This window comes from Oryzias latipes, chromosome 11, assembly GCF_053564925.1.
Source record: "Oryzias latipes strain Hd-rR chromosome 11, Olatipes_Hd-rR_3.1".
NCBI lineage: Eukaryota > Metazoa > Chordata > Actinopteri > Beloniformes > Adrianichthyidae > Oryzias > Oryzias latipes.
In genome coordinates, this window is record NC_136247.1 from 11004820 (window position 1) to 11030358 (window position 25539).

Sequence of the window (25539 nt, forward strand, 5' to 3'; positions counted from 1 at the left end):
GGAAAAACTGGAAGAAGTGGGATATGGAGGTTTGAGGATCTTTGTTGAGACCCAAAAGATTTGTTAATGGAGGAAAGACGGACATGTGTACACAACAGCTTCTCACAAATTATTAGAAAATTGAGAAAGACGCGCAATATTCTCATTAAGTTTTACCTACAGGCTACTACATAGTTACAATGTGAAGTAAATGGATCCTGTTAATCCCCAAATCCATTTCATTAACTGCTGACCCCCCAGTGGAGAACTTTAAAACATCAAGAGCTGCTTGACAGTGCTCAGGCTTTAAGTAACAGCGTATTTTATTTCCTTTGCCTCTTTTATACAATATTTAGAAAATAAAAGACACTGAATAAATACAAACGTAGAAAGCGATGTTTGGCCGGCGATGCTCTCAGGATTGGCAGAGGGGAATCCTGGACCTGAAACACAGACGATCGGGCATGCAGACGCCGACCCCCCCACCCCACCCGCACACCAAATATGGCACATTGAGAAGACTCTAAGAACAACCAGAAACACCTAAGAAAAAGAAAAACAAACAAAGACAACTCTGTACACAAATAATAAATAAAAAGAAATGAGTTCCAAGACAAGTTCACTGTACAAATGAGTCCATCTGAACTTTTCTTTTTCTCTGCCTCTTTCACAATTAAGTTAAAGTTTAGTACAGAACGACATGGGATGTTCACCAACAGCAGGTTGCACCATTTACAGTGTTACAAACAAAGACAGAATTTTAGGAGGAATCCGCTGCAGTGTTGGTTCATGTAAGGCAGGACACGGCGGAGCACTTCAGATCCCCGGCGGTCAGGCTGTCCTGACGGTGTCCCTGTAATATCAGCTCCGCCCGTCCCAACCCTCCGGGTCGATGTAAAGCTGCGCAGAGGGGTTGGGGCGGATCAGAGCCGAGGAAAAAGCGAAAAAAGGGTCCCGTGGATGGAAAATAGAGTCTGGTGGAGCGGATAATCCAGGCATGGCAAAGGAGACAACAGAGCTGTGTGAAACTTCAAAGATCCAGGTTGATGGATCTTGGACCATTTCCTTCAGGAGGGGCCAGAAGAAAGGCTCAGGTGCTATCTGACCTCCAAACAGTTCAGGTACTCCTGGGCCAGCTCATAGCAGAATCGGTACTGCTCCTGGAAAGAAAAACATTTGTGATGAGTCAAATGTAATGTACTATTTTGAGTTTTAAAAAAAAAGGCTTTGATGTGAATCCATGGGAAGGACTATTTTTTTCCTCACTTCCTGTTACCTCTGCAGGAAGTGACTCCTAACAGACCCTGAGATTAACAGTTGAATAACAAGATTTTGTTTTAACACCCTCAGATTTAGCCCCGATAACATGATCAAACGTGTGATTGATGTGGGAGGTGTGGAGGTGCAGATTCTGGAGTATAGGTCTCAGAAAACTCTACACAGTAGCTTTAACCCTTGTGCCATCTTAGATGACCCCACCCTTACATTGACGTGTTCTCCCTACCATGACAAAGGTGGATAAAGGTGGAAAGATTTCATATAATCCATGGACACCAGTGAGGTTCACAAATCATTGAAGAAAAAAGGTTCAGCGCACTGTCTAGTGGGCCTAGATGACCCAACTCCCAACGTTAAAGTGCCTAGGATAGCACAAGGGTTAACCAGGTTCTTGCTCTGGCCCTTTATCAACTTTTATCCTTTTCTCATAAAAGTGTTTTTTTTGGTCCTTCAAATCAGCAGCGTTTGTCTTGTAAATGTGATCCTATTGGAGGATGATTTCCACTTATTCACATGACCTACAGCGTTCATGATGCATTTGTGCTGACTCAGCACGGTATAGTCTGGTTTAAGGTGCTTCCCCCAGCTGTTTCATATTGGAAGTTGTGTGAAAGAAATTATGCCACTGGATAAAACTGCTTATTCTCTATAATTAGTACTTAATATTACTGACCCCCCGATGCCCCCACTACACCCCACACCTTCTTGATCCCAGGAGTATCGCATTGACTGATTCAAATGATTGAAGCTCTTTTTCAAAGATCTTGCTCCACATCTTTTCTTTTTTTTTTCAGGAGGAAGTGGAGAGTTCGTGTACGACTTTGAAAATCCTCCCAGAAAGCGCAGCTGTGTGGTAGAATGACAGAGACTCACCACCGTTTCCACCATGTTCGGCTTGGAGTTGCGCAGAGTTTTGGCAGCAAAGAAAACATCCACCACGCTGTGGTGACGGATCATCTCCAGGATCATGGTGCAGGCACAGAAGGTCCCACTCCTGCCGCCGCCGTTCCTGCAGGAGGATTATGCCACAGAAAAAAAAGAAGAAAAAAAAAAGGTGAGGCACACAGGGACATGAGTGGCCCAATACAGTTGAGGGCAGCCTCTCTGAGGTGGCAGGGAGGAGGGGGCTACAGAGGGAAATGTCAAAGTTTGACTGAGTGCACATCAGGTATGCTGTCAGAAAAAGGCCATCTGGTGGACTTTGAAGATGAATATCTGAGTGAAGTACTCATTAAAATACAGAAAGTGAGATTTAATCGGAGACGTCTGAAAGCCATCCTGAACCCTGAGGAGTAAAATCGATGCAATTTGTACAGCAGTTCAGACTTCAGGTATTGAAATTAAACAGTCGGATTCCCCTGGTCCGCACCAGTTCTAAGCCAGCTGCTAGATTAACAAATGATGATTAACAAAAACAAAATAAGTGAATCTCCAAAGGACGAATGTAAGCTCCAAATGTACTGAAATAATAAATCTGTCTCATTTAAATAATGAAAAACAAAACATTATTTTTTTCTTTAATTACTGTGAAAGCTTTCATTTCATAGACTATAATGAAGTTCTTTGGCCTTTGTTAGCTGTTTTGCTTGGAGTGAGTGTCAGTGCGTAACATAGAATTATTGTTTGCATAAAATGTTGCAGTGAAAACACTCTATAACTTCATTTAATCATTCTACAGAAGGAGGGCTTTTATGGAGACACTAATTTAAGCTTTCTTACTCAAATTTTTTTGGAAAAAAAATCTCAAATATCTCCCATTGGGACTTTAGGTTTACAGATTTGTTAATAACTTGACTTACAGGCAGTGGACGACGGTGCGCCCCTCCCCGCACTCCCTCTGCCAGTTGTGAACCTGAGCCAGCAGACTGAGAAAGGTCTTCTTGGAGTCGGGGACGTCCCGGTACGGAGACCAGCGCAGGAACTGGAAGTGTCGCACCAGGAGCTGTCCTTCATGGAGCTGCAGCAAAAACACACAGAACCTAAATAACGATTGTAAAAAGACTCCGGATCCAAAAGCCTTTCAGAGGACTGTGGCGGATTCTGCCATCCCGCTGAGTCTTCAAAGACAGGGAGTTCAAAAAGACCTCATTAGCTTTTCTGCTGCTTCATATCAGATCTGGACCTGGTATGTATGACCTGGTCATTGGATGGTTCCAGTAAAAAATATGAGCTGTTTATGGAGGACATACAAAGACATTGGTATATTAATTTTTTTCACTATTATTTGTATCTTCAAGTGTTCCATTTGTATGTAAATCAGTTGGGTGGTACCATTGCAGAGAGGACTCCTCCCACCCCCCAGATGAAACTGCTTGATTGCTTGACACCTTTTTAATAAATATCTTTTCTAAATCAATGTACATGATGCAGATTAACAATGAATGTTGTTTCTAATTAGAAAAGGAAAGATTTGCAATACTTTGCTTTTAAAGAAGTACAAACATACATGTAGAGACACATAAGTAAATCAATGTACTTTTTTCATACCTGTGGTACTTAATAAATATATGTGGAAATCTTTACCTTTATTTGTGTATTTCAATTTCTTTTTCTATTTTTTACTTTGATTGGGTCATTTTCCCTCATATAGGTGAATGTAAATATCCTGTTAAAACGTTTTCTGACAGCTTGAACCAACCTTTCTGCTTCCGCTTCTGTTGATGTGCATGTCCTGATTACCACAGCAGTGGGGCTGTTTTTTTAATATCAGTTGTTTTGATTTTTTTAGAGCTAAAATGCTTACCCTTTTTCTGTACTTGAAATAACAAATATGTATACTCAATAAAACATTGTCTATTTGCCTATTTTTTGGCATGTTGTAGCAATGGGTGAAGCTAACTCTTGATAATGTGTCAATCCCACTTCAGGCTTCATTTTTATCGTTTTTTTTAGTGTCAAGAATCCTCAAGTTACGTCAGAGGTTACCTGTCCAGCAATAGATGTTTAGAATCAAAAGCAGAACTGACAGTCGATCAGTTTTTCATGATTTCACCAAACTATAGGCACTTCTAAAGTTCTTTGATATATCTACAGTGAAATCATGGCACCTGTGGCCCCTTTACTACAGCTACTGGATAAAGAATACCTTCTTGGGACAGAGTCTGCTGGGATCCTGCTCTGTAGGGGCTGTCTCCTTCGGTTCCTGTGGAGAACAGGTTCTGATATGGACTTCAGATGTTTTAAGGAGTGGACAGGGGCGTCTATGGTTCTGCTTTGAGATCTCATTATGTTTGAAGGTGCAGGAACTAGGAGGGTTTGTCATCTAAACAAGTTTGAATAGCTGCTAGGAGTGCCTACGGAGGAATTTGGAGGATGTACTAAGGTCAAAGGGAAGAAGCTACAAGTGTTATAGGAACTACAGACACACAACCATAGCAAAACAGATACCCACGTTTCAGCGGTTTTAGACAACAAAAAAGGATGAATTTAGCATTAATGAACGGCTCAAATAAATCACAGCATTAGATCCAGTTGATCTGTTTTACATAGAGTTAATATGCCGCGTATTATTCCAAATACTGCAGGCCAGGGTCACCATAGGAGTCACTTGGCGTCATAATAATGAAATGATTGACAGCAGGGCAGGGCCAGAATATATGAGAAGTCAAACAGATGTTTAGCTTTGAAACAAAGTGATGCTGACACATGAACCACACGTTGGTTTACTCCAAATGGACATGAAAGCTGCATTGGCTTCATTTTTTAAAACCAGTATTACCATATTTTCTGCACTATAGGGCGGAGAATTGCACAGTCAATGAATGGTCTGTTTTCAAATGTATGTCATATTTGAGACGTACCGAACTAAAAGGCCAGACAAAAGAGTCAGCGCACTATTTGTTCAGTGCATTCACATGAACTCTAGAACTTTTTTGTAACACGCCACACATTAGCATGTGTTAGCCGTGTTAGTGTATTTACGATACATGTAACTCAGCCTTATTTACAACATGTGTAAAAACAGGCTGATACCGCTAAAGCAAACATAACCAACTATGCTAACTCCCAACCTTGTTAGTAAAACAACAAAAAAAACAGTCTGACGCCTCTGCATAGGCTATTAGCCGTGTCAGGGTAGTCACAACAACACCCAAACTTGTTTCGAACTCATAAAAAATATACCGCTAAAGCAAACATAACCAACTATGCTAACTCCCAACCTTGTTAGTAAAACAACAAAAAAAACAGTCTGACGCCTCTGCATAGGCTATTAGCTGTGTCAGGGTAGTCACAACAACACCCAAACTTGTTTCGAACTCATAAAAAAAAATAGTTCCAAACAAGACAAGGCGCTGTGTACCTCTTAAAATCGCTTCAAAATCAGTAAGCAAAACCAGAATGAATTCCTATACAGTACAGAGCAAAAGTTTGGAGATACCTTCCCATTCATTTGAATGAGAAGGTGTCTCCAAACTTTTGGTCTGTACCGGTAAGTATGGGTTTCGGTAATCAAGGGTAGCATTGTTAGCCTCCCTCAGGATATAGAGAAAACCACAGTTTTTCTTTCAAATTTGATGATAAACATTGTATTTGATTCTATCCTCAAACTTTTCAACAAGCTAATCTGTGCTCACTTCAAAACATCAATTAGATTTAAACTAATGTTTAAAAAATAAAGCATATCTATATGTTTAGACAAAGATTTTAGAAAAACTGTGATCGTAAAAAGCTTTAAGGTCCCCCTCGCCTGATTACGAAACCAACCAAGAGAACTGACGTGTGAAAATGATTAATCCTTTTAACTGAGGGCTTTTGGATTTTCATAAACCATGTCACAGATCATTGGCTTGTCATGTGGTGTCCCTCCAGGTTCTGTGTTAGGGCTACTGTTTTTTCTAGCCTTCCGCAGCAGAGTTTTTAACAAATTAGCCACTTTGTTCCTATGAGGTTTGAGAAGTCGCTGGAAATTTCCAGACTTCTGAACATACACCAAGTAAGGAGATCTCCAATTACACCAAGAGTAGCCAGAAGGGCTGCTCATTAGACAAAGCCACTTATGTGTGAAAACCTTCTATTCACTGAGAGCTAAAAACATTTTCACTTCATTGTCAGGACTACCTCCTCTGGTAGCTGTCAGGTTTGGGCTGTAGGTGAGAGTTGAGTGTGCTTCTGTAACCCCACTCCTTCATTTGTGAACTTCTGCTAGAAAATTCAAATTTTCTACATGCTTGTCAGATTTTTGATCTTTTTGCAGACAGAAGTAATTATTTTAAAAAAAGAAAGAGAGAGAAAGTCTGACTGAAAGACATCAGTTTTTTCGTAGTCTTCCATCCATATTTTCCCTTTTTTGAATTAAAAAATTAAAAGTCAAGGTCAAAATCTTAAAGTGTTGTCAAGCTCATAATAAAGCAGGTAATTATGTTATTTTCATGCAAAAGTTATCGTGGACACTGAAGAAATCCCATCAGAAGTGTAGTGAATCAGAACTCAGGTGACAAAAAAAAAAAAATCAATTATTATATTTTCATATTTTGAAAATAAAATAGTAAACAAATTTGTTTTTTTTTTCAAATGATACAGAGAAGCAGATCTGTTAATTACATAAATAAATAACTACAAGTTGTGTTTTTCTTGAATATCTTTTAAAGCTTATTAAGATTTTTAAATTTTATGTCTTTGGATTTAGAAAAATATTATTTAGAGATGTACATACACATTTAAATCAAGCTTAATTAAATGAAGCAAATATGATTTTTTTTTAATTTACATGACAGTGACTGAAGTAATTTGTCATTATATTGAAAAGAATCTAATTTATTTCAACAATTATTACTTAACTGAGCTTATAGAAAGTGAAAGCCTCCTGCTTTTTTCAAAATAGGTTGCAATGTGATAAACTAATCAATCCTGGAAGGTGACTTTAATGTCGTGGCTCTCTGACTAGACATGGAAAGAACTGACAGAGGAAGCTATTTTAAAGCAGGATTCACAATGTCTTCATCTTACATCTTACATCTTTGTGAAGTTTGCTGGTAAACGTGATGGCGCATGTCAGCACCTGAAGGCTGACACGCATTGTGGTCAAATGTCATCCTGAAGGATTTCAGCTACTCTGAATCAGAATCAACCGACCCCACCAGATAAAGCCTGTTTTTCTTTTCGGTTTCTTTCACTTACCCGGGTGATGTTCTGAATCCGGAACAGGCGGATGATAACGTCATCGTCGGCGGTCCGGGACAGAAGCTCCACTGTCATGGGTCCAAACTGCTGCAGCCCCGGCTCTGGCCAATACTGCAGACAAGGCTGGGGAGGGGTAGATGGAGGGAAGAGATCAGTGCACAGGTCATTAGCTTTGACTCAACTGATGCAGAACAAATCATTATGTCAGGAGCCAGTGATGGTGAAGTCAGTAACAAGACACCTGAGTATTGACAGCACAGACAATTAGCCCTAAATGACAATGATTACCCACAAATAGCAACCATAAATTAAACGAACCCAAAAAAAAACGCTAATGCTGGAAACAATCCGTCACATGAGCCACAGTCTTCCAGCTTCAATTATTCATCAGGTCCATCATTACCATTTATAAATTGGAGTGGAAGACTGCAGCAGCATGAGGGAAGCAAACAAAGTTAGCTGAGAGGCTGGAGGCACTCTGTGGGAGCACACAGCAAGCTTGACTTTGAGGATGAGCAGAGCCCTGCAGAAGGAAGCAATAACACTGACATTGTGTCATGAGGGTATTAACAGGTGACACTGAGCAGGAGAGGAGATAAATATTTATACACCCCGACAGAAGACAGACAGCCCCAGTCCAGAAGGACAAACCGGGTCTGTGTGCGTCTGTCTGTGCCTCCGAGAGCTGAACTGTTAATCCACTGGCAGCAAAAGACGAGGAGGAAGAAGAGAGTGACAGCGGAGGAAGGACAAGCTACAGCTGACAGGCACGGCGGAGATGTTCAGCACCAATGAGATATGACACGGTGACAGAACGCCGAAAGGGAGATGGCGGAAGAAACCTACGCACGTGCAAACATGGAGGGGAGAGATGGGGGCAATAAGAGCGTGTTAATGGAGTGACAGCAAATTAAATCCAGGCAGAGTTGAGGATCTGGAGTGGAAGTGTGGAAATTCATGTTTCACTGAAGACGGATGCGGGTCAGCCGCTGACTCAACAGTAAACAAGAAAACAGATTAATGATTGCATCTTTCCAATCACAAGCTTGGACCTTTGACGAGGAAAACGGGGGCTTGTCTGGGGTTCAAACCCCATTCCAACAAACAATTTTGATTTTACCCAACATTTAGGTTTTTTTTAAACACTAAATTGTATTGAATTTTTTAATATTCTTTTTGGGTGTGACCACATGATGGAGGATATGACAAAAGAAAATAGTCCAATTACAGTTGATGAAAATCAATGCACAAAAAATAATCACAAAAGATACGAATGTCGATAAAACAAGTGGTGCAGTATATATTTTCTTTGACCACAGTTCTCATTTGCTTTCTTTTGGAAAACATTTCGTGAACTCTGTTTGTGTCTGATTAAAGCAGTAGTGTGTCAGTGTAGTGGCTTTTTTGTTTCGAAAATGTGTTTTGCCTCCTACTCAGCAGTGAAATCGCTCCTCATCTGTGTAAACTGCTAGACTTTGGTAGACAGCTGTTTGATTTCTCCCAGCAGAAGAATTGCTTTTTGGATGGGTCTAGCAGCTAAGTGTGCCGCACGCAGGAGAGGGGGTGACATCTTTTAGGTTTACATTATGTGGTATTTGTATGTTTTCCCATTGGTATTCTACAGACTGATCCTCTTGCTGTGTTCGTGGCTGCTAAGGAAATTGGCTCAGACACTCTAATGTCCCACTGTCATCTTTGGACAGACATGGAATCCCTTTACACTGACCGTTTAGTATATGGTGTTCACACCAGACAAGTAGAAAGGGATGTCTCCTCCTCCTCCGTCTTTTTCTACTGATACTAGCATATGTCCACCATCTACAGTTGGAAGAGGCTTTGATCAAAATGTCAAAGCGGTGCAAATTCCGCGAATCTTGCTTCAGGAGTTTTATTTCGACATATTAAAGTGCATCTCCGTTGCATTGACACAAACAACAGAATGTTTATTAATCAGTCAAAATGTTTACATCACACAGAAATTCTATTTCTAGTCCGTAGATGTGTCTATTTTGCGGCAAAAAGCCTGAGAAATGGGAAAGAGTCCGTCCAGTTAAAAAAAAACTTCAGTTGTACTTTTAAAATAAAAAATGATAAAATGTCTTTATATATTAAAGGTGCCATGCCATGCATCAACACATTTTAACACAGCGATTGACACTGTCGTCCGTTTTCACCATGGACGACGAAAGTTTTATTTTGGCAGTACAAAAAAATAACATAACTTATGAAACAAAATATACATTTTGAAAGGACTCAGTGTGGAAGGAGATGGCTCGGGGCCAAAGTTTTGGATATTGATGACACGGGGTTGCGGAACGAACCACTACACCAGCATGGAACACTTGCGGCACTAGTGTCACATATTTCTGGCTGGCCACACACTGCAATTATTACTTTCTCCTCCATTATTAATTTTCAAATGGTTGGAACAACTGTGAATTAAATGGGGACGCCATCCAAAAGCCACCACCAAATTGAGTCCCTGATTGGTCAAAGTTGGCACCTTAACTGTATGTAACCTATTGTCTTACCCAGGCAGAGTTGGATTGGTTGAGCTGGTTGAGCATCACCACAGAGGTGCAGCCGTAGTCGTACACAAGCCTCCAGAAGTCAGTGGTGGTGCCAGGCAGGGGGTGAGGGGTCACCACGAAGGCGGCAGGCCGGAGGAAGCTGTCGGCAAGCGCTGCATTGATGTAGTTGCTGCTTTCCCCCTCTGTGGTGACGAGGAAAGCCAGGGAGCGGTCTGGGGGCAGGACGTCCATGCTGCGGTTCTTCTCGCGGTTCCTGGGCATCAGAGAGATGCTGCACTCCTCCACGTCCAGGTGAGGAGTCACAGAGTTCAGCGTCTGAGAAGGAGAGACGGAGGGATGCAGAAACTGGAGGCTGGCATCGTGTTCACACTTTGGTTTTAAAGACAAAGATAACTTCAAAGCAAACATCCCGAAATGTAAAAACAAACTAGACTGTCAGTATCTGACAAAATGAGAATGTACCAAAACCTACTGAAATTATCCATTAAAAACACTGAAATACTTCACAGATAAAATGTTTACAATCCAACCTCGCGTTCTAAGAACAAGGTTTAATGAACTGATTATATTTCCCGTCTCCCTCTGAAAATTACCCCGTGGATTTGGACAGATAGAGATGGAAATGGAAAAACTTGCAGTTATGAGCAGACTCTCTGATTGGATGCCTCATGAGTGGCAATTAAAGAACGCAGAAATGTATAAATTATATGTCAGAGCTGATGGCTTCTCTGCCTAAAGGTCAACAATCAGCGTCTGGTAACCCGCTTTATTGGATGGAGGAATACTTTTCACGTCATTGGCATGCGCTGAACATGATCAGTATATAATCACTGACTTGTTTTCTTAGGGTTACCATATTTATCATGCAGTGTTAAAAAGCCCCTCTGACAAAGATTGTGTTTTGGGTGTTTTTAACATTTTCTTGTGGCATTTTTCTGATGATGGAGCACATATATAAAGAAAATAAAGCTAAACATTGCATTTATATGCAATATTTCTTTGTTTAAACCATTGTAAATCAGAAGTAATCTTTGAAAATCTGGTGGTGTTACGGTGGCTGAAAGATTAAAACAAAACAAAAAACAACAAAACAGAAGGGATGGCTGGATTAGGAAAACAGATGTGTGTATACCTGCAATGTAAGCAGCAATCTGAGTGTAGATAGAGTATGTTTAGTTGTTTTATTGTTCTTTCTTTTTGGTCCTGAATCTAAACCTGTCTTTTAAGCCAGATCAACCAAACAGTAAAGCACAATTATGAAACATATTCTTAAAATATTGATTGTGTGCATTATTTCCCCAAAGTCAATAAGCAGAAGGGAAAAAAAACATTTTAGAGTTGATTTTATCTTGATTGGATTGTTAAAGGGTGAAAAGTTAATTAAGATTAAAATTAAGATTAAAGAGGCTTCTTTTTATTTGGAAATTTTTCAATTTGAACTTTTTATCCTTAAGTATTTTTAATTAGTGTATTGCATGCCAACTACTTTGTTTTGTGATCCATAAGGTAGATTGTTATTTCTTACCAAATTATTTAGTTCCTACTCCCACACTGACTTTGAACTATGAGGTCCAGATGAGCTGGAACCCTGAAGACGGTTACCTGGAATTCCTCCCGGAGCTGGGAAGTGTTGCTCTGCGAGTCCACTTTGAGCATTTCCTTGTACGTGGGAGCAAACTCAGCGACTGGGATGGCAGTTTCTCCGCAAAGACAAGCTTCCAGGATGGCATCATGGATGAACACGTACTGCTCCTAAGGAACATTCAAACGATTTCAGAGTCGCACCAACAACTCTTCAACCTGATTGATATTCACTCACCATAAGGAGTACACACCATAATGAAACCCAATCATGACTGATGAGGGGAAGTGTGAAACCTTCAGTTTTCTCCATATCAGATTGAAAACTTCCATAAACACACAACAGAGCCACACAGCAACGCCAGCTGGGCCATAACCAACAAGCACAGGAATTTGTTGTGAAGTAAAACCAAATAAAGTATTTATTATGCAGCAAATGTTTAAAATCAAAACCATAAAATGCCTGGCCCCCAACCTATTCATCATCTTTAATGGAATCTAGAGCTGTAAATTTCTTTTCAGCTGCAGCTGAGAGGTGGAAAGATAACGCACAAATGGAGATAAATAATTTTGTTATGTGGTTAATATGGAGCTCGTTTAATGCTAGTTCTATAAAGATAACTTTCTTCTAAAACTTTTTTTTTTCTTTTTCAGTTAATTAGTGTCTGTTTTTCCCAGAAATGATCCTCTTTTGTTCAGTTTTTAAAATTATTTTTAGATGCTAGTAAGCTGGAAGCCAGAATGTCAGCAAGTTTGTCTTCCATGCTGATAAAAAAAAAAAACTTGTGATTACCTCCAATCAAGGACGATTATTCTATTACTATAATATACTATGCAGTATATAAGCAGGTTATAAGCTTAATTACACCAATGGTTTCATAATAGGAGCAACAAGGGAGACGTGCAGAGGCGTGTAAACTACAGAAGAAAAAAAGGCAAGACGAAGAGAAGCACAGATGTAATATTTGCTTTGAGGATTCTTCTAAAGAAGAATAGAAAAGGTTTTAAGGAATTGCAATGTGACTTGTAGAAATAACGTCTATTACAGGATCCAGAGGTAATGTGGTTTGGAGGGGCAGAGAAGAACACTGGAGTTGTGCAGGACATGTATGAGCTGTGAAGAGCTAAATTCACACCGGGCATATGATGTGGATTCAAGAATGCGCTAAATGCGGGTTCTGGAACATTTAGCTCATGGTGCTCACACTGGACAAGCAAGTAGGAGCTTCTTCTTCTTCTTTTTCTACTGTTTACTAGCGCATGTCCACCAAATACAGTTGGAAGAGGATTGGTGTGAGTGGTGCAATTTTAGCAAATCTCGCAATGTGGGAGGAGTCAGAACTCTGACTCTTCCTCCGGTCAGTGCCGGGAGCCGTCTCCAGAGTTTTACATGAACTACATTTCCCAGCACCCCCTCGCACAGTTTCTGAGTGCTCCACAACTGACTCTCATTTGCCATAGCAATCACAGTACACAGTGAGTACCTAACTCAGTGCAAAGTATTGTTTGTGCCACTCTGCCTGCATTACCGAGTGTTATGCCCTGACCTGACCTTCTGATTACCTGACCTTGTTTTGTCTCTGACTCCGTTGTCCTGCCGCCTGCCCCGACTCTCGCCTGGATTCGGACTACTCCTTTTTCTTCTCTGATGCTCCAATACCCGTTATTGACCCCTGCCTGCCTGACCCTGGTTTAGCTTGTGGACTTTCAGCTGGCTAATCAAATCTGCTGCAATTGGAACCAGCCTTCTGCCCGATTTGTGACCCAGTGTTCCCAGTTGTGAAGTTTGACTCATCAGACCATTCCAGGACAGCTTCTCTTTTCGGATTCGTATCCTTCCACTCACTTCAGTCTGGATCATGTTGATTCTGCGGGAGCAGAGGGTCTTCACGCAGTTGTAGATATCCACCACTCCTTCACACTCGGCCATATCCAGCATGACATCCAGCACGATGTAGCAGCCGGTCCTACCTGCACCCATGCTGTTAGGGAGGAGAAGGGAGACAGGTGGAAAAAATGTTGGCTTCAAACTCTGATCACGTCATAATCTAATAACCCGAAGTCAAGATTAAAACTTCTGATAAGAAAGTCTCAGAACAAAAGCAGCATTATGTCGAAGAAAAATCCCAGTCGTCTGTGTTACTCCTACCTTCAACTCTGATTCTTTAGATCAGGGGTCACCAACCCTGTGCCCGCGGGCGCCAGTGCGCCCGCGGGCACCCCTGAGTGCCCGCGGGCACCCCTGAGTACCCCTGAGTACCCCTTGTGGCGCCCGCAGGGAATGCCCCCAAAAAAAATAATCTTTTTTTTTTTTTTTATTGAAGCAAATATTCAACAAACAACCACAGCATGTCTGTCAATGACAACAATATCAATTCTGAGATAAAGGTAGACAAAGAAAACCCAAATATGTAAACAAATATAACTTAAAAAATAATCAATAAAAGTAAGGGTCTATTACAAAAGTTTAAATAGATCAAATAAATTACACAATTTCTGGACATTCTTATGATTCATGTAATGTAAAGATTTTGAGAATAGATTGAGGTGGTTGAGTGATCCATTAATGTGAGGATTAATATTCCTGTCTGTTTTTATTTACATTTATGTTTAAAAAGTTAAAATTAAGTTTAAGTTTTAAAGGTTTAAAAGTTTAGCTTTAGTGTGTTCAATAAATATTTATCTTGTTCGGCTGCAACCTAAAGTCTGTTTTGAAATTAGGCTCCCTCTGCAACTGAGTTTGACCCCCCCCTGTAATACGAGTCTAGAAAATTCATGCATGTTTTAGTGTGTAAAATGAGCAAATAAAAATAGGGCACACAAAAGGAAGTCCTCAAATTGTGTTGTTTTTTTTGTTTTCTTTTGGGGGGGGCTAGGAGGTTTTTAGTGGCGCCCTTCATACCACTTGGTGCCCATGAAATAGCCCTCGGTCTCAAAAAGGTTGGTGAACCCTGCTTTAGATAATACGAGAAGGTCATGAAATGGAGAAAGGATCTGAAAAGATGTCTCGTTTCTCTTACTTTAGTTTCCTTTTAATCTGCTTGTGCTCTTTTGAAGAGCTTCCGACACTATTTTAAGTGTCGTTTACACAAATGATCACCCTTGTTAGCCCATAAGAAAGAGTCATATTCTGCAATCAGGATGTTTTTGTTCACCAATAATATCAAAAATCAATTTTAAACCTCATGACGTCAGTCAACTCAAGGTAAACTGGTATAAACTAAATGAGAAGTGATTAAGTTTAGATTTGATCATTAATGTGTTTTGTTGTTAGAGTCATGCTAATCAAGATTTTTGTACCAATATTACAACTTTTTTGGTAAGGATAAACAAAATCAGTTGGACTTTTTCATTTTTAAACCACCATTTTTTAAATCTACATCTTTTTTTTTAGCTTAGTGGGTGATGCAGAAGCCAAATGATAAAGACTTTCTTCATCTGAAAATCATTATTTTCCCCTTTCTTCACATGAAGGAAATGCAGAAAGCACTGGACGAAGCCAATGTATTGTTTAGATTTGACGTTAGGAGGGTGGTGCAGGAGGTGCACCCAGTATTGGGTATTTTGAGCATTTCCATTATATAATGGACACATTAAGCTGGGCTATTAGGTGGACTATAAAAATAGTACTACTCATACTATTTTTAAGTTCCTGATGGTTGTTGGTCAATAGAAAAATGAAACGGACTAGTTAGGGCGGAGCTACTCTTGAAACCTGTTGTTGTCAACTTCACCCCAACTTTGAGTGGAAACATCCACCTGAATGGTCTGGACCATTCTAAACCAGACCAGACTGTACCACTCAGTAGAAACAAGGTTAAATTGATGTATTATGCAGGTTTTTGGACTGTGGGAGGAAGCATGCACAGGGACAACATACAAACTTCACACAGAAAAGATCCAAGACAGGAAGAGGATGAGGTGAGGCGAGAGTGCTAACCACTACACTACTGTGCAACCCACAGCCCCACAACCCCATAGCAGTCACACTCAGGATGCAGTCAGTTGGCGGGAATACCTGCAGTGGACCACCACCGGTCCAGCATCTGGAGGAGTGGAGGTCTTGACTCGGCGCAGGAACGCTAGCAGTCCAGTGGCGTGATACGGCACTCCATGCTCGGGCCAGGAGGTGAAGTGAAACTGACACACCTCGTGTTTGGCGGGGTAACCTCTCTGTGGGACACAAACCAAGCAGGAGTTCATACTCACACACATATCCAGCTACTGAAGACGAATGAGCACAGATCTCTGACACACAGAACAGAATGACTCACCCTCTCCATGGCAAAGGTGCGGACCGTGTACTCTGCCAGAGTTTCTGTCTTCAGCAGTGTAATCTTAATGTCACCGTACAGCTCAGTGTCATCGGGCCAGTATTTGCAGCATTTCATCTAGAAGAGAAAGGTTAGCGGACATTCAGGGATGCTGCAGCAATGAGAGAATAACCCCTGTGAACAGGTTTGAATACGTCCTTCTAAAGGCTCATCATTTTTCTGATCTTCCCGGGATTTTTTTTAAAATAAATGTCCAGCTGTGTCAAGCTCCAAAAAAAGCCTGAGAAATCATGAACAGCCTACAGGTCATTTCTGTATTTTCACTTCTCGATTGTCACAAAAGTACAAAGAAAATTACTTTTATCAGACAATGCACAGTGTGCATGGTTTTTGGAGCTGTTTTGAGTCTGGGCATGAGAAACCTGGCTTGGGTGAGGGCGTCAAAAAAAATAAAATAAGAAAGTGAAGCTCTGCACGATCTTCCTGACATTTACATCAAACTGTACAAACAGCGGAGAGGTGTGATGGAATATTTCTCTGCAAGCTGACCTGAAGGGGATTTTTTTTTTACTATTGTTTGTTCTCAAGTTATTTTTTAATGTCATATTTTTTCCTGATATTACTTTTTGAGAGCAGAAAATCCACCTGTTACCATGGAAACTATTATGTTCCTAAAAAAAACTAACAAACATTGATTTACACTTGTTTACATATATAACTTTATCAAAAAGAAATAACATACAAAGGACCACAGACTGTTACTATAAGAACGGTCATGTTGAAGTTTAATTATGTACTCTAAATGTCCTACTTTAGACCTTTACTTTGAAATCCAGTCCCTGCTAAAAACATCTGCCTGCCCTCAGGTTCCTTCCATCTTTACTCTGTTCATTTTAAAATGAAGTTGCAGAAGCTAAATTATGGCGTTAAATCATGCTCAGCTTAAAGTGTTTGCAAAAAAAATTGTAAATTTGAAAAAAAAAAACATATGAGTAAAAAAACGACTGCTTGTTTGTAACAGCAACTGTTCAACTTAAGTTTTTTTTTTTTTTTCTCTCTCTCTCTCTTCGCTTTCATTTTCAATTCACAGTTCATTTCAGACATTTTTCCATATCGGAGTTGACCCCTAATTTTATGTGGGGGTGGGGCTTTGAGCCCATTGGCTACCGGGACATTACTTAATTAAAATTACATAATTGAGGCACAAAGATAAACAGCAGAATAATCACGCACAGTTCATGTTCTACGTTGGTTTACCTGTGCTCTGCGTGGTCTATTTATACTTCTTCTGTTGGTCATTTATGGTACACCTGTAAATATTTCACATAAAGACCACAACTTTTCTCACTTTTTTCTCGTATATTCATGTATAACCAATTTTCATCTGTGCAATATGCGCAGAATGTATGTAGTGGCTGTGTGACACGGCCTTTAAATCAGTGGGGAAACTTTACGAACAAAGAGCTTTTTCTGCTAATATTTGCCACAATGTCTGTTGTCTCCATCCTGACTGATTGCATAACGCTTTCCTTGATGCTTTGACCTCCCGCTGCATTTATCTGATGCAGGAATAACATCCTTTCGCTGCTGCCCTTTACATACATCAAAGATCTGACCTTGAGGCAGACACGCCAAAGAAAAATGATGAAAACTCCTGACCCAACAGCAGCGCTCATTCCTTCCCACAAAGAGCTGCTCCTCTGAAAGCTCCACAAATACCTGGCTCCCATCCATCCATCCATCCATCCATCCATCCATCCTCACGGAGTCTTAGGAGGTGGAAAACAAACAGTAGCAGACTTACCCTGCCCACTTCCACCAGCTTGGTGAGCATGACAATACTGAAGCAGTTCTCCTGCCAAACCATCCGCCAGAAATCATAGATCATCTCCTGCTTGGGGCCTGTGGAGGAGACAGCACTGGTTTAGGTAGAGCGAGTAGGAGGGGCTGGGAGGCGCTGAGAGATGAGACATAAGTCAGAGAAAATAGCAGCAATAACTGTCCAAGTAGAAACAGTGTAATCCATGCAGGAACGGAGAAACAATGCTTCACCCGTGAACCACCGCTCGCTTTTCCTGTCATGTCAGTTCCCCCACAAATCCACCAGGGCTCTGCAAACAACCCCCCCCCCCCCCCCCCCATCACTGTCATCTATTTTAACTGCATCAGAACCTTCCAAAGCCGGCCTCACATTTTATTTGAGGAATGTGCAGAACAATAACTTTAATTATGGGACTCTAACATTCATTCTTCTTTTAAAGACCCTCTCTGATGAAAATATGTTTTTAAAATGTTTTATTTCCTGATGATGGAGGGCATACATAAAGAAATTAAGCTCGAAATTGCATTTCTGAGTTTTTCTTAATTTAAATTACTGTGACTCAGGAGCAGATGAAAAAAATTTCGTTTGAAAAAGATCGTATTTGTGACGCAGACAATAGGCTGGGCGGGACACAAGCTCTATGCTCTGGTCCAATTTGAAGCATCCACTTGCAAGTAGATCGATGTAGATCTTTTTTTTCACTTCCTCGTCTATTCTGGCATCTGGTTCCAAACTCTACGCTCCAATATTGCTCGCCATTTTTGTTGTTAGGTTGGGGTTGTGAGCGGCTGTAAGCTAGCAGGAAAGTGTGTAAATAGATAGACGATGGGAAGTAAGGATGGACTTACTCTGTGCCAACATCTGTCCACTACTAGTAATTAAAAGGCCACTGAGAGAGTATAAGAATAGGATCAAAAGATGACAGTAGTGGGACTTCAATAAAAAATGTGAAAGCTTTGGACAAGAACCCTGTTTTTCAGGCACATGTCACACACAAACGCAGCAAGCACTCTCAAAGCACTTCCTGTGAGGAACCTGACGGTGCGCGGCACCAAGACTGACCGGTTCCCCTGGAGATTGGCTGTGTCACTACAGCAATCACCCGGTAGCTCCTGCTTTGACTTTTTTCTGGCTCTGTCACATTTATATTTACATGTGACACTCAATGGTAGACTTATATAAACATGAAAATGACGGAAATTGCGACCAATTTCTGGTCTGAGAACACCTCACCGTCCTCATGCAGGACAGTGAGATGAAAGTCTGTGCATCCTTACCGACAGTCCCGCCCCTACCCAACCAGGACCCCAAACAGGCAGTAGAAAAAGGATGGGTGGATGGACAGGAAGTTGGCCAATTCTGTACGTTAACATTAGTTGTTCCCTGTTTCCCCATGACTTCCTGTCTCATATTAGTAGTTTATCATTCAAATGCTTTTCACTTACAGACACAGATATAAATCCTTGAGCCACAGATCTGAGCATCCACCTTTCTTTATGTTCCACCCTCCACTGAAGGACTGCTCTCTTCAGTCTGCCCCATCTGAATGTCTGCTGCTCTTTTTTTATTAATCTGACCCCTATCTATTTTTTTCAAACCTTAACCTGTGGGCCCTTCAGAGAGGAGCCATGACTGTAGCACACTCATGCCTTCGTTTGTGTTCCAATTCAAAACCTGGCTTTATTTTTCTAAAGACGCCTGTCTTAATTTCTTTAAATGCAACGCAAAACTGATATTTTTCTTTTCAAGTTTTATTAAATGCAACTAGCTGCAGGCGTGTTGCTTTTTACAAGGTATTTGTTTTAGTGGAAACAAACCAGGAACTAGACACATCCCAGACTTGGGAGCGCAGCAGCCTTCAGAGTTTTAGCCAGAGTCAGAAAACCAAAATGTTGCCACCCACTGGTTTTTACAGGGACAATTTGAAGACAGTTTTATTGGGTCGTCCCCATCTTGAGCACATGTGACGTCATCCTATCAAAAACAGGCAAAAAAGAGGACAAACATGCCCAACAAGCTGCTCATTTTGACCTGTCAGTCAAAAGAATGGAGACAGCACTGCTCTTTTTAGTATTTTGCTTTTCAGCAGTTATAGAAACCGACGGGGCGCCGGCACAAAGAGGATGAAGCACCTCTGCAGCCTGTCCTTCCAGAACAGTCTGTTTGGTTAGCCTGTGCGGGATTAACATATGCTGCAGCTACGCTGATCGGAGATCTTCACTGTTCAGCTGCAGCAGAGGAGCGCCAACCCAGGAGAAGGATGATGTTTGGTCCATGTGGAGCGGCGGAGATCTGTATGCACCATACAAACAGCCCATCCTCTCACCGCCTTCAACCCCCCTCCACCTCCTCATCTCCGGACAATAATAGAGCGCTAGCCTCAAGCACCTGCTACCTTCCACGGAGCTCACCGCCGCGTGTGTGAGGTGTGATGCAGAAAGTTCAGGGACTCGTGTGTCTGGTTCAGGTTTAGCCCGTAAACCAGATTGAGATTAAATCGACTCCTCCATGATCTCTAATCTCATTTGAACAGATCAAATAAACAGGAGGCCAAACAGATGTTTTTCTCTAGAGATCATTTCTGATGGAAACTGTTTGCTGACAGTGTGTGGATGGGTGACTGAAGACTTACAAATGTAGTGTCTTGTCATGGAAAGGCAAAAAAAAAGATTGGGCTTCAGATGTGAATAAATCTGCAGATGCCATGTTGCTCTAAAGCAGGGGTCGGGAACCTTTTTGGCCAAGAGAGCCATAAACGCCACATATTTTGAAATGTAATTTCGAAAGAGCCATACAATAATGTAGTGTCCCTTTCCCACACTGAGGCACGGAGACTTAACCTCTTTTAAAGTTCTTTATTCCGATTACTGCAGACCGCAACAAACGCCGTACAATTAATTCAGCAACTCCTGAATCTCTCCCGCCGACACGAGAGAGAGCGCTTCTCCCAACTTTATATTCCCCTGCTACCGCTGCAGCCCCTCCCATTTCCCTTATTCGGCCCATAGCTGAACCCCATTGGTCCAAACTACCTAACAACAGGCTGAGCGACAGAACTGAGAGCCAATCAGATCTCTGCTTGACGCGTTCAATGAACTCCAGAACTTTTAACGCTGCCCAACAGCCACCCAACTCAGTCCGCGACAATTTGTTTAAAACTAAATATACAAATGAATGTGTGCATTTGATTTAATTTCAACATTTTTAAAGTAGAATAAGTCTGTGGATTCTTTTTAATAACATTGTTATTCTGTTGCTAATAAATGATGAGTATTTCTCGTGGTAGTTTTGCTGATGGTCTAGTCTGGTTGATACGTGGTGAGTTTCTGCTTCATGCAGGCGTTGAGACTTTAAACGTGATCTTAGGTTAGTATGAATGTTCTGTAGATGTGACAAAGACTGCTCACATGCAGACGGGGAGCCAAACACACACTCACACGCTGCAGTGAGTGAGGGCAGCGGGTTTTACGTTTTTACAATCCCTGCGCGATTCACCTGCTGTCCCCCCACCCCCACCCTCTGCTTTCTCCCTCACACATCCCGTCCCCGCATCTGCGCGCTCTTTCTCAGAGACGGGAGCGCGTAGTTTTAGGCACGGCAATTCACAAGTTTCCAGCTGGTACAAACTCTGTGAAATAATAGATAATAGTAACTGATGGTGCTGGCACAGATTTCTCTCTCTAAGCACTGCTACTACTGCGCGCCTCTGGCATCGCCCAGCGCCCGAGAAGGACTGGTCTAATGAAGAAAAAAAACTATAATTAAAGATTTGTCTGCGAGCCACATGTGACCATCAAAAGAGCCATATATGGCTCGCGAGCCATAGGTTCCCGACCCCTGCTCTAAAGTAAATCCATGTGAGGTCCCAGCTGGGCGTCGTCTGCTGTGTTTGCAGAGCAAAATCTGTCCGCTGATGAGACTGTGATTCCACTTTAAAATCAAACCGATGAATCAATCAGCAGCAATCTGTAGCTCTCTGTTTCTAGTAAACACAGTCTAACACCATCTAAACTTAAATCCAATATTAAAGCACTCAGATAAGGCCTGTACCATAAACTCTGGCAACTGAGGGGAGGTTCACCCGAGGAGAAATTGAAGGAAATGCCATGAAACGCTCCAAGAAAATAAAGAAAAGAAGACAGTAAGCAGAGAGGGAAAAAAAAGGGGAGAGATGTGATGGAAACACCTGTGCGTTGAAATAGTGTGCACGCTTATCTCTGCCGGACAGACAGCTTTAATAACATCCCTGAGCAGAATGCATCACTGTTCTTTCCTTCTGCAGACCGACGGGAATCTGTCAAATTCTTCTTTCCCGGTTACAAAACCTGTCAGGGTGATAAAAGTGCTGCTAAACCTCCCTGAACAACTCCTTCCTGTTTAGGTTGACATTGCAAAGGAAAAGCTTGGAAGTGGAGGGTTGGAGGCTTTGTTCAAAATCACTTCCTGATTTACCTGAACATGCTGAGCATGCTTGTTTATCTCATGCAGCATGGCGTGCATCAGCTCCACTGGTTAAGATGTCTACAGGAGTTATAGCCAAGCAAGAAAATGCATCCTGCCTGGCATCTGTGAAGTTACTTATTTAGTTACTTATTTATTTACATCTTCAAATAGACTCAAAACAAAGATGACATAAAGTCATTGGCCTGGGAAATAGGCAGGGTTTTTCCACTGGAGTCTCCAAGAGCTGATTATGAACTCCAAACAGGATTTTACTCAGACCTGCCATTTTTCGTATCTCCTTTTGAAGATTTATGTGTCTTTTACAGTCACATTGAAATAAAAGCAAAGTATGATGCACTTTTAGAAAGTAATTTAAAGTACAGTTCAGACCAAAATGAATGGGAATGTGTGACCAAACTTTTGGTCTGTACTGTAAATCAGACAGGATATTTTTAATGAACTTTCCTTCATAAAATATATATTAGCTCTACAAACTCACTAATTGGTAGAAACAATATTGGCAGAAATCAAACAATGATAAAAGTACAAAAAATTCCACAGTTTTTAGTGTTTTTAATCAGGAGGAACAATTCTGTAATCTGGAACGTAAAGAGGAAGAAAAAGAGGACAGAGCTAAGTGCTCATGCCAGCTATCAAACATAAACAAAGCTTTCAGGAACATTGCAGTCAGGGCTGAGGTGAAGTATTGTTAACTGCAGCTTTTGCCCTTCAGGAGGTGTGCCATTGCTTTTTTTTTTTTTTTTTTTTTGGCAACGTTAGTTTAACTTCAGATGTAATGAAATGCCTAGCAGAATAGTCTGAAGTGATCCTAGTTTGGTTCTAGCTTTAACAACTGACATAAACAATTGCTGTGACACAAACTTTTATCGAAATTGTTTCAACGTTTAAGGTTGATGAAGTTAATGATTATTTAGGCTGCAGTACTTGATTTGGGGCAGTGTCTCAGGTGGTTGAGCAGGTCAGCCAATGATCAAAGATGTCAGCGGCTCGATCCTTGCATTACTCCACTGGTGTGTGAATGCGTATGAATGTCCCGCTGATGGTCAGACGGGCCTTAAGAGCGTCCTGACAGACCTGTCAGTCTGCCCCAGGGCAGCTGTGGCTCCATCGGTAGCTGACCATCACCAAGTATGAAGGAGGAGGGAATGAATAATGGACACACATTATAAGCTCTGTGAGCGTCTGAAAAAGCGCAGAAAAATCGTATCCATTTGTTTTTAAAGACTGGTTTTTAGAGGGACACAAATCCTGTTACGACTAGGGGTGTGACAAATTGATTAATCAATAAATCAATGTATCCAACCAGATCACTCTGTCTGAGGCAGAATCAAATCGACCGATATGTTTAAAAAAATCATTTTAGAGTCAAACAAATTGATTAATCAACACTGGAAAATACCATCATCACAGTCAAATGTGTGTAAACCCTTTGAATTTTGCAAAGATGTGACCAGACAGTGTGGTATGATGTTCTAATCATGTTTTCTGTGTATTATTTTCATGTGGGAAAACAACAGTGGGCTGAACTTTAGGAAACTAAAATCTGAATGGATTTGAGATTAATTCTTCTTTATTTGTTTGTTTGTAGACATTTCATTTATGCTTGATTATGTTGCAAGAAATACAAAGGAATCTGGAAAACGTCCCCTGCACTGTTCAGTACCAGATATTTATCTCTGAGTCACACTGGTTGAAGTTTTGGCTAAAGATTTACTGGTTCAATTTTAGATCAGTGAATCGGATCGTTGAAAATGGATCAATATCCACTATGAATCGGATCGTCAATCACAAATAACAATATAAATCGAATTGTTGGTGAATAAACCGTAACACCTTATTTAAAATGCTACAGTTCAACCCTTTCACACCCGAGCTGTCGCTGGCGACAGCAAATAACTGTCAGGTGTCGAGGCCGTCCCCGCACACCTGCCGCTGGTTCCCGCACCTGTTCTACATCTGATTAGTCGGCCTTTATAAGTCCTTCTCTTCCTCCGGCCATCGTCGGTTCGTCTGTTCTCCTCTATGGAAAAGACCACTGATCCCCGCTGGTTGAAGCAAGAGCTAAGCAAAGCCAAGTTGAGCAGCTCAAGACTAAGCCACGCCACGCCACGCCACGCCACGCCACGCCACGCCAAGCAGCTCAAGACCCAACCAAGCTGAGCCAAGCAGCCCCGAACCAAGCAAGGTCCAGCCAAGCTAAGCTGCACTACACCAAGTCAAGCCAAGCCAAGCCGAACCAAAGCAAACCAAACCAAGCAGCTCAAACACGAGCCAAACCCACCACTTTTCAGCCTCGTCTTCTGGATCTTCTGCCAGTTAACTCTCTCAAAGACTCACTCCTCTTCTCAATAAATCTGTTTCCTGTCTGCATTTGGGTCCAGCTTATTCAAAACCTGACAGAACGAACCGACCATCATGGACCCAGCAGGCACGGACCCTGTGAATCAGACTCTGTCATCCCACGCCACCACCATGGATCGACATGAGCATATGCTCCACAGCCTTTCAGAAAATCAACAGGCCATCACACAACAGTTAACCCAGCTCCAGACTCTGCTCCAGACTATTGCTGATTCATCACGCTCACCTGCCTCCGCTGCTCCGCCGCCTCCGGCTCCTCCAAGTCTTCCATCCCAGGTCCAGGAAGCCAGAATTCCTAATCCGGATCCTTTTTCTGGAACCTCCGACCATTGCAGAGGTTTCCTCCTCCAGTGCACCATGGTGTTTTCACAGCAATCCAGCATGTACTCATCTGATGAAGCCAAGATCGCCTACGTGACCGGGCTGTTACGTGGCCGTGCTCTGGAGTGGGCCGAAGCATTTTTAGCGAACCAGAGCTCAGCTGTGTTATCTTTCCAGGACTTCATGAGCCAGTTTAAACTAATATTCGAGACACCAGAGAAACATCACGATGTGTCCCGGAAGCTGCTGGCTTTACGTCAAGACAAACGGTCCGTGGCTGATTACTCTGTGGACTTCCGCATTTTGGCCACGGAAGCGGGATGGGACTGTAGAGCACTTCAGGAAGTATTTTTCAACGGGTTGAATGACGCCATAAAAGATGAACTGTTGCATTATGACAAACCTGTCTCCCTGGAAGCTCTCATTTCTCTTTCTATCAGAATCGACAACCGCCTTCGAGAGCGCCGCCCTACCCGGAACTACAAGTCCCAGCCGTCCTTTCCGAGAACTACGTCACGCCAGGAAACGCCCTCCTCGAGTTTTTCGACGTATCAGCCCGCGGTTTCATCTGCATCCACTGAAGAGCCAATGCAGTTGGGGAGGACACGTTTAACGCCAAAGGAAAGGCAGGAACGATGGACACGAGGTGAATGTTTCTATTGTGGCAGCAATGCCCATCAGGTGGCTGTCTGTCCTGTGAAACCAAAAGACAGAGCCCTTCAGTGAATATGGGGACACTGAAGGGCGCAGGGTTTCTAAATCACACCCCACCCAAGACTGAATTTATGGTCTCCCTGTCGTCTGGTTC

At 41.8% G+C, this 25539-nt stretch overlaps 1 protein-coding gene across 7 annotated transcripts in view; it reads right to left on the reverse strand.

Moving 5' to 3' along the window:
- Positions 1-278: 278 nt before the first annotated feature.
- The window catches only part of ptprua (protein tyrosine phosphatase receptor type Ua), a 202609-nt gene continuing 177348 nt past the window's right edge, over positions 279-25539 (reverse strand). For all 7 annotated transcript variants that reach the window (XM_020707228.3, XM_020707227.3, XM_078955331.1 and 4 more), the window contains 10 exons: positions 17568-17665; positions 15764-15880; positions 15508-15662; positions 13336-13471; positions 11511-11660; positions 9909-10223; positions 7375-7500; positions 3057-3214; positions 2131-2266; positions 279-1139 (listed from right to left, as the gene is read on the reverse strand). In XM_020707228.3, the coding sequence (XP_020562887.2) occupies positions 1077-1139; positions 2131-2266; positions 3057-3214; positions 7375-7500; positions 9909-10223; positions 11511-11660; positions 13336-13471; positions 15508-15662; positions 15764-15880; positions 17568-17665 (1454 nt within the window). In that variant the 3' untranslated portion in view covers positions 279-1076. The remainder of the gene's footprint in view (positions 1140-2130; positions 2267-3056; positions 3215-7374; positions 7501-9908; positions 10224-11510; positions 11661-13335; positions 13472-15507; positions 15663-15763; positions 15881-17567; positions 17666-25539) is intronic.